Source organism: Harpia harpyja, chromosome 1 (assembly GCF_026419915.1).
Source record: "Harpia harpyja isolate bHarHar1 chromosome 1, bHarHar1 primary haplotype, whole genome shotgun sequence".
NCBI classification, from domain to species: domain Eukaryota; kingdom Metazoa; phylum Chordata; class Aves; order Accipitriformes; family Accipitridae; genus Harpia; species Harpia harpyja.
The window spans coordinates 30,496,072-30,504,739 of NC_068940.1; the positions used below are offsets into that span (position 1 = coordinate 30,496,072).

At 63.8% G+C, this 8,668-nt stretch overlaps 2 protein-coding genes across 2 annotated transcripts; both read right to left on the reverse strand.

The window, feature by feature from the left end:
- Positions 1 to 858: 858 nt before the first annotated feature.
- PDYN (prodynorphin) lies at positions 859 to 2,693 on the reverse strand. The gene is made up of 2 exons (XM_052784312.1): positions 2,402 to 2,693; positions 859 to 2,106 (listed from the first exon to the last, which is right to left on the reverse strand). Exons 1-2 carry the CDS (start codon positions 2,522 to 2,524, stop codon positions 1,531 to 1,533), a joined length of 699 nt encoding a protein of 232 aa, XP_052640272.1. The 5' UTR covers positions 2,525 to 2,693; the 3' UTR covers positions 859 to 1,530.
- A 183-nt stretch (positions 2,694 to 2,876) lies between these two features.
- Positions 2,877 to 5,959, reverse strand: LOC128140501 (uncharacterized; the record flags this gene model as incomplete). The annotated part of the gene is given in 4 exon segments (XM_052784363.1): positions 2,877 to 3,555; positions 4,378 to 4,484; positions 5,543 to 5,718; positions 5,720 to 5,959. Coding segments are annotated over 4 exon segments (843 nt in total), but the record flags the coding sequence as incomplete, so codon positions are not given.
- Between the last annotated feature and the right edge of the window lie 2,709 nt (positions 5,960 to 8,668).

Consider the following 8,668-nt stretch of genomic DNA (forward strand, 5'->3'; position numbering starts at 1 on the left):
CACCCTGAGCAGGGGGACAAAGCAGGGTCCGGCCAGCTCTCCCCGCACAGCCCTGCTGCATCTTTAGGTGCCCCCATTCCCTGGGAGGTAAGCTGGAACCGGGGGTGCCCAAACTGGGGTGCAGGCAGGCTGGGTGCTGGCGGCAGGCTGGGTGCTGGCTGCAGCCTGTGCCGCGGGTGAGCTGAGTGTGCCAGTGCTCTGCAGTGACGTCCCCCCTTTTGCCCCTCGGAGCTGGTGGCTCCGCTGTGTCTGGCACACAAGCTGTGTCTCACCGGGGCCAGGAGCTGTGGCGTGAGGCTTCCTGCGGTGATGAGCTACGTGGAGGGTAAGGCTATGAAGAAGTTCAAAACCAAACGTGCTGCCCAGGCTGGGCTTTCTCAGCACCGAGCTGCTGCCGGTAGGGTCACGCCATCCTCAAAGCACGAGCAGGAATGGGGGGACAGCTCAGTCACTGCCCTCGGTTGCCCCAGCTCAGTCACTGCCCTCGGTTGCCCCTTCCCGGCTGGGGTAGCTGCTGCGATTCCCAAGGGATCTGCTCTGCTGCGCTGCGGGAGGTCCCCGGCCAGCACCCCGCCTGCAACCCTGGCTGGGCTGAGCATCCCTGCCCTTGCTCAGCTTGGGGGGGGGGGGGGGGCCCTGCCTTCCCCGGAGCATGGCTCCAGGGGCAGCAGCAATAGGGTGCATGGGGTCCCACGTCCCCCTTGGCACGGGGAGGGTACCACCGTGTGCTGCCTGCAGGTCTCGCAGCTGGCACCCCCGGCCCAACCTCCAGACCCCAGCTTGGGGTGCACGGGTCCTTCGCGCCAAGGGTTTGGTCTGCCCCGTGGAGGTCGCTCAGCACCCGGCACGGCTTCGGCTTCGTTGGCATCTGCCTTTTATTGGCTGCGGGGGGAGCGGGGGCCGGGGCGTGGGTCGGACCCTGCCTCCGGGGGTCTTCTCAGAGGGGGGAAACCCAGGGGCACCAGGCGGGCGCTGGGACGGGTGGGATACGGCGAGCGGCTCGGGGAGGAGAGTCGGGGTCGTTCTCGGCCGGCTGCCTGCCCCGGTGATGGTGCCGCGGGTCCAGCCCTGCCCAGCCACCTCTCCCCACAGCTGTGCTGGCTGCGTGAGCCATCTACGAGCCCCGAGGGCTTGATCCTGCCCCAGCTCATCCTTCCCGGTGCTCAGAGGCCATTGCCCTGTACATCAGCTGTGACGGTTTCCAGACCCTGCTGCACTTCTGCAGCCGCGGGAGGGTGGAAGATACATGGGGTTCCCCCCCCTCGATTTGTCCCCAGGAGCCCTGGGGCTGGACCCGCAGCCACACCGCCAGCAGCCGGAGGGGTGGCATCGTCCCCTCGATGCACAAGGGTCCCTAAGGGATGGGCAGGTGAACCAGAGAGGGACAACTGGGGATGGGGACCCACGGTCCCCTGGGGGGACGAGGCAGGGATGACGCTGGTCGCGCTGGGCTGGGCGGGGGCTGGGGGTGACGGCGCAGTCCGGGCCGGCAGCGTGGGGACCGTGATGCCGCCTGTCGCACGGCCGGCTCTATAGGTCCGAGACCTCCCCTGAGTAGGTGCTGGGGTCTTCGTCCGACCGCGTGGTCACCTTGAACTGCCGCCGCAGGAAGCCCCCGTACCGCTTCTGATTGTCCCACTTGAGCTTGGGTCGGATCCGGCGCATGAAGCCGCCGTAACGCTTGTGTAGCTCCGCCAGCTCCTGCCCCTCGGCCCTGGCACCCGTGGGCTCCTCGCCCCCGTCGCCTGCCCGCCCCAGCCCCGGGTAGTCCTCGGGGGCCGCCCGCTCCCCCAGCTTGCGGCTGAAGCCCCCAAACTTCTTGCTGAGGCCACCCTTGCTGTGGGCGTTCTCGCGTAGCAAGGAGAGCAGCTTCCCCTTGGCCATCTTCTTCATTAAGCCCCCATAGCGCTTGGCCGGTGCCAGCGGCAGCTCCCCAGGACCCACCAGCTCCTGCTCCGGCTCTGCCTCGTCCTCCTCCACCTCCCGAGGGAATGGTTCTGTCCCTTCGGCCAGGGCCACCAACGGAGCCAGGAGCGCCAGCGCCTTCCTGCACGTCTCCCACTCGGGAGTGGGCGGCGAGGAGCCCTGGCATTCCCACAGGCACATCTGCAAGACAGCGGCCGCAGCGGCCCCCGGGGTGCCTGATGGCATCACCCTGCCGCTCAGGGTGACCCCCCCCCAACTTCCACCTTCCTCCCACCCCACCCAGGAGTCCGTGCCCGCCGTGCTGCCAAGCTCAGCGAGGAGCCGAAGCTTGCACGTTCCCAGCACCCTGGGGTGCCCATGACCACCACCCCAGCAGCACCCAGCTCTGCCGACCATGCACCAGCACCCACGATGCCCCCGCTGCTGTGATCCCCCCCCCGACCCTGGCTAACGGCTGCATGGGGCCAGCACTCACCAGGGGCCGGACGCTGCTCTCGGCACCGCGGGTCTGGACCGCGCAGAGGGAGCACTGGGTCACACAATCGGCGGATGCCGCCGCGGCCAGGGAGAGGCAGAACGCCAGCGCCCGCCACGCCATCTCACCCCACAACCACTGCCTGGGGAGGGAGAGACAGCACGGAGCCCGTCACCCTCCCAGCGCCAGCCCCGGGGAGCCCATCGCTGCCCCGCTGGCACCCTCGGCGTGGGGCACCCACCGCCTCCACCTTGCCATTGCTCCTGGGGACGTGCACCGGGACTGTGCCCGTGCCCGCAGGACTCACCTCCGGGTGCTGCTCCTGGGTCCCAGGCAAGGAGAGAAGGGGACCGGAGTGACCGGCGGGGACATCGCAGGATGCGATCCCTTACCCTGGCTGCAGCCTGGTCCTTGATACAAGCCCTGACCCATGGCAAGGCCACCGAGGTCCCTGGGGCAGGGACCACCATCCCATCCCATCCATCTCCTCCATTGGTCCTGCCATACCATTAGAAAGAACCCCCCCTTTTTTTTTTTCTTTAGCGCCGAGTTTCTCTGCAATATTGCGATCGCCACGTTCGCGCGGTACGGAGGGGATGAATCACCAGCTCTCCCCCTTGGCCTTGGGGAAGAAAAACACCATGATCGGAGCCGCCAGCAGAAAGGGGACAGGGGGATGCCATCACCTGGTATGGACTCACCCCAGGCTGCTGCACCCCATGCCAGGGCAGCTCTGTCCCCTCCCTCCCACCCATCGCTTCTGCTGGGCTGGTGCTGCAGGAGGGAGGGGGGGAAAAGCCAGATTCCAGGTCCGAGCCTACCTGCAAGCCACGATCACTGTCCTTCAGCCTGCCAGGAGCCGTGCCAGAGCCTCTCACCTCCACGGACGAGGCCAGGGAGGGCTGAATACACTGTGCAACGGGTGGGAGAGGGGCTGTGCTGGTGGCAGCGCCTGGTGCCACTCCAGAACCCCCTGGGCAAGGCTGGAGGGGCCAGTGCCAGCCCCGGCTGCAGTGCCACAGGACTGCGGTGCTGCCAGGACCACGACGGCCCTGGAAGCAAGAGCTGACCCCAACGGGATGTGCTGGCAGCAAACACCCGCCTGCCTCCTGGACTGCTTTTATCTGGGGTGGAAAGGCATGACCCAGAGGGATCTGTTACACATTAATGACGCATATTAGAGACTATTGTATTCGCCAGCAGTATCTGCTAATGTACTGTAATTGGTACTGATGAAGAAATGTTAATGCCACAGTATTAATTCATGCTAGATTAAAATTTAATTTGAATTATCTGCAGCATCGTGTGTCAAGCTGTCTGCAGTCCTCGGCTGCACCGCGCACTGGCTCTGTGCAGCCCTCTAAGCACATCACCTCCACTCGCCCTGGCAGACCAGCAGGCACCAGGGCAGGCAGATGCCCAGGATGGGCACAGGCGACGTGGGACCTCAGCCAGCTCTCGCCGCTGAGACACAGTGACGGTCCCTTATTGCCTCGCCGCCACCGAGACAGCACCGATGAGCAAGGACTCACCGGCCGCGCAGGTAGGTGCCAGCTGCAGAACCGAGGGGAACGAAGCTCCCAAGAACAACTGCCGGCTGCTTCCCAGCAGCCCCACAGGGAATCTTTTTCCCTGCTTTTTTTTCCCCACCTGCTTCCCTCCCTTGCCCCTGCCATGCTGCTCTGCTGCTGGCAGCCCCGCGGGTGCCACTGGAGCAGCGTGCAGGGACTGCACCGGCAATGTTCACCCCATGCATGTCCAGCAGCCAGGAAACAAGCTGCAAGCATGACCGGCACCGCACAGCTCCGTCCTCTGGCATTTTGGACATGGTGTGTCCCATCCCTGTCACCCAGCACCCAGCCCTGCTGCAGCCAGAGGACTTCATGGCTCTCAGGGGAGCTGCAGCTCTCCGGGGCACAGCGTGGCCAAGGAGCTTCCGTGCGTGGGCATCCCGGGATACCCAGCTGCAAACATACCTTGTCCAGGCGGTGCCACAAATGTCCCCGCAGCGCTCTGCCTGCTCCTGTGGCTGGGGGGGGGAACTGGCAAAATTGGGGCAGGAAAAGGGGAGGAAAACAAAGGGCTTTGAACAAAAGCGAAAAGCAGCAGCACGCAAAGGGAGGAAGAAGAAAAGCAGAGTTAGAGCTCAATCCTGCATTGCTTGTAGAGTTAGAGCTTGATCCTGTGTTACTTGGAGGAGCCCCAAGGCTCCGGAGTCGTCTCTCCTCCAGAAATGCCTCAACAGGATCGTGCCAGCGTCCGGCAATACCAGCGGTGGGTCCTGGCCGTTGCGGCCAGGCTCAGCGCATCCTACCTGTGCCAGGCATCTGCCGGGGTCCCCTCTTCCCCCGTCCCGTTTCCACTCGAGTGTTCGGTGCCTAGGCTTTGCTAGTGTGTGGAAAAGCCCCAAGTTCCATCCATGCACCCCGGAGGCCAGTTACAGACTCGGTGACTCAAGGAGGGATGGGGAATCGGGACTGTGTGTGCCAGGCAGCCCAGAGACCGACCCCCCCATCATGATTAACCTGTGATTATTTCTAGTGAGGGATGTGAACAGCTCTCCCAGGCTGAGCAGATCTCTCCTCCCACACAGGTCTAACTCAGGCAGGTTAGGACCCTGCAGGTATTCCTGGTGGAGAAGAAGAATCACCGTCCAGCAGTTCCTTTGCTCACCTTTAAAAATGACCTGGAAACACCTTCAGGACAAGGCTTCTCAAAAAAGCCCATGACTTTTGGAACAGAATCGCAAAACCCAGCACTGTGGCCACCGCTGCTGCTTGAGCCAAGGTGGGGGAGACAGAAACCTCCCCCCCATCCTCTCCCCTTGCTCCCTTTTTGCCCCTCCGAGCCCCGGGTGTCCCCGCTGCCAGAGCGGCAGACATATGGCATCGGCATCGAAATGAACCCCAGCGAAGCTCTGGACACCGGTTCACGGGCTATGAAACCGCACGAGGGACAAGAGGAGCACCTGTGGCCAGGCGGGAGCCCCTCAAAATAATGCAACAAGCCCAACCGTCAGCCGCTCTCGGCACCGCGGCTTGGGGGGGGTGTTTTTAAACAGAGTCACTCTTTGGTGAGCAGGAGCAATCGCCCAGCTGCGCCCGCGCGATGGGAGCAGGACAGTGACCCCGGCAGCCCTACCTGCCGCTGCTCCCCGTCCCGCCAAGCACCCGCTTCGCTGAGTCAGGACAAGTCGTGGGTGGTGGGTGTCCCTCCGCGGGCGTCAGGCTGAGCCGGGCATCGGTGGCGGTGGCAAGGCCACGCTGGCTGGTGGCCACACGGCGGTACCCGGGTTGCCCACCAGACTCGCTGCCCGCCGGCTCCCCAGCCCGCTTTTATGGCCACGGAGTCTCCTCCTGCAGCGGGGCCCGGCTGCGTTCGGCACCGCGGAGCCAATCGGGGCGAGGGAAAGCTGTGAATAATCAGCCTCGCAGCATCCTCGCCACCTCCCCAGCAGGCTCTCCTGCTGTGCCGGGGCCTCCTTGCAGCCCCCCCGGCGACCGGGGTGCATGTTCTGCTGCCGCACTGCTGCTGGCTGCATCCCTTGGGGCCCCCCCATCAGCGCCAGCTTCGGTCCTCGGGGCCAAAACGCGTGCCCCAAACACGGGAGGTGGCAGGGGACTGGGATGGGGTCCATCTTCCCCCCACACACACCAAACTGCATCCTGGAGTTTGGCTGCTGGGCGTGTGAATCCCCTCCCTGGGTACCAAATTCAGATCCTGCCCAAGAAGAAGGGGGGGGTGAAGCCCCGACCCTCCCCAACCTGCTCCCCAGGCTGGGGACAGGCAGTGTCCTCGTGGTGATGCTGGGGAGAGGAGTGAGCCCATCCGAAGCCACCGGGAAGAGCAAGAGGGTCTTCATGCCCTGGGAAAGGCTGGTGTGTTGTCCCCCCCAACCCAGCCACGGTTGGGCAGCAAAGCCCTCGCATGGAAACCCCCCACCTCTGCACCGACGGGGCTCGGACCCCCCCACCCTCTCCCCTGGGGACAAAGCCAAAGACATGAGCCAAAGGGGCTGAGGGAGCGGGGTGGGGGGACAGAGACCCCCACAAACCTTCCCTGCTCAGCCCCGATTCCTGTTCACATCTTTCCAAGCCTGATTTAGGGGTGAAGAATGGCAGCACTGGGCAATGCCACCCCCCCCACCCCCCCCAAGCCCATGCACCACCGTCCCTCTGTGCCATATCACGACAAAGGTGGGGGTCCGGGGTGCAGACCCCTCGGGGCCAGGCCAGCCCTTCCCATCCCCTGCAGCCCCGGTGGGTGCGAGCGCATCCCACGTGCCGCCGGCAGCGCAGCCCGTCCTCTCACCTTGAAGACGGAGCTATTTTTATCGGAGCTCAAGAGGGATGTTTCCCAGCAACCTGCCTTTCTCCCCGGCTTGAACACCAGTTGCCGGACCCGGTGCCCCCTGCTCAGCCCTGCCGGTGCCGGTGAAGGGCATGGGGGGCTATCGGCATGGCCAGGACCCTCCGCTGGGCACCCAGCAGCCACGGCCGGGCGAGCAGAGCAGCCTGCGCCAGCCGCCTGCGGTTCCCCATCCCCAAGGCTGGTGGCTGCCTCCGCTAGCACCCATGTTTGGGGTGCCAGGCTCTGCTCCCCGGAAAGTATATGGGACCCCACAGCTTTTGCTCAGAGGTGCATTTTAGTTCGCCCGGGGCTGTACCAGCATGGAGGGGCCAAGGGAGCAGGGCAAGGGGGGGGGGGGTGAGGCAAGGGCAGAGCATCCTGCATCTCCCCAGGGCTGACGGAGGAGATGTCCCCTGCGGGATTCATCCTGGGACGTGGCAGTGCTGCGGTGAGGAGGGGACAGAGCTTGGGCCCCATGGGGGGCAAGGGCAGAGGACAGCCATGGTCCCCCCCTCGCTGCAGTGTGCTGGGCTGTGCAAGCACAGAACAAAGCCGAGAAGAATAAAATGCAGCTGCAAACCACGACAAACACCCTCAGCCAGGGACTGCAGGCATCCCCCGGGCAGGTTTAACCCTTGTTGCCAGGACTAGCGGTCCTGTAAGCACCGCAGACATGGTGGCGAGAAGCATTTCTTACACCAAAACCATTATTTCTAACAAATAACCCTCCCAAACCCATGAAGTCCATCCCTAAAGCCTGGCCTCCCTGGTTCAACCTGGCATTACGCAGGCAAACGGCCCCGTCCAGGAACCGTGTCTCTGGGTGACAGCAATAGCATCGCCCCAAAGGATGCTATTGCCTGCCCGAGGACCACGGAGCGTGGAGGGGAGCAGCGTGGCCACAGCTGCCGCCAGCTCCTCACCCCGAAAGCAGACCTGCTTGCAAGCACCCCCCTGGAGCCCAACAGGCCGGGGTGCAGCTGCCTTCCCCAAGCAGGGTAATTGCACTGGAGGGAGATGCTCTTCTGGAGATGGAGCAAACCCCACGGGCGCAAAGTCATTTGTAATAAGGTTGCTTCCTCAGGGCTGGTTCCCTTTGCTCCAGGAGGGAGGTCGAGTTACTCCTGTCCCCCGAGCAGAGTCGTCTTATTTTCTGTGTGCCGCAGATGCGATGAGCTGGGCGAGAGGGTCCTCCCTGGGGCCAGTCACGATCTGGGCAGGGGTGGGGGGTGACAGGGTCGTGTGTCCCCCCACCACCACCCCTGGGAAAGGAGCTGGGAGCGAGCCCACCCACCAGCGAGTTTAATTAATATTCATCTGTCGCTTCCTAATGGGAAACTGTCTCTGAGTCACACTGACATTTCCCTGGGACAATGGTAATTAAGCACCTGGGTAAGAGAAATGTGCGGTAATAGAAAAGTTAAGTTTACTTAACTACATGAGTGAAAAGCGGGTTCAGTGAGGAGGGGGACGAGCGTGTGTGTGTACCAGGCTCCTGCGAAAGCAAGTGGGAGTTAATGGCAGCTAACGTCACACGGCGCTGCCACTCTGCCCTGACACCCCCAGCCCCTCCCGGGGGGGCTCACTCCCAGACCAGACAGGGCACCTCGAGGGTGTCCGGCTCCCCATCCTGGGATGGGGTAAATCGTCCCCACGGCTGGGACGAGCTCTGCCAGCTGCCTGGGCTGTCCCCGAGCAGGGGGACCATGACCCAGCACTGCCAGCGGGAGCATCCCATGGGATAGCAGTCATTCCGCTGTGGTTCCTCCAGCACCGTCAGCTTTATCCTATTGAGTGGGACAGGACTTTTCCAGAAACGGCTCCATTGCTCACTCTCTCTCCTGGCCCTAAAGCAACACCAGGCTGCTGCGGGCAGGGCAGAAAAGCGGCCTTTTTGCAGGCAGATGCAGGCATGGG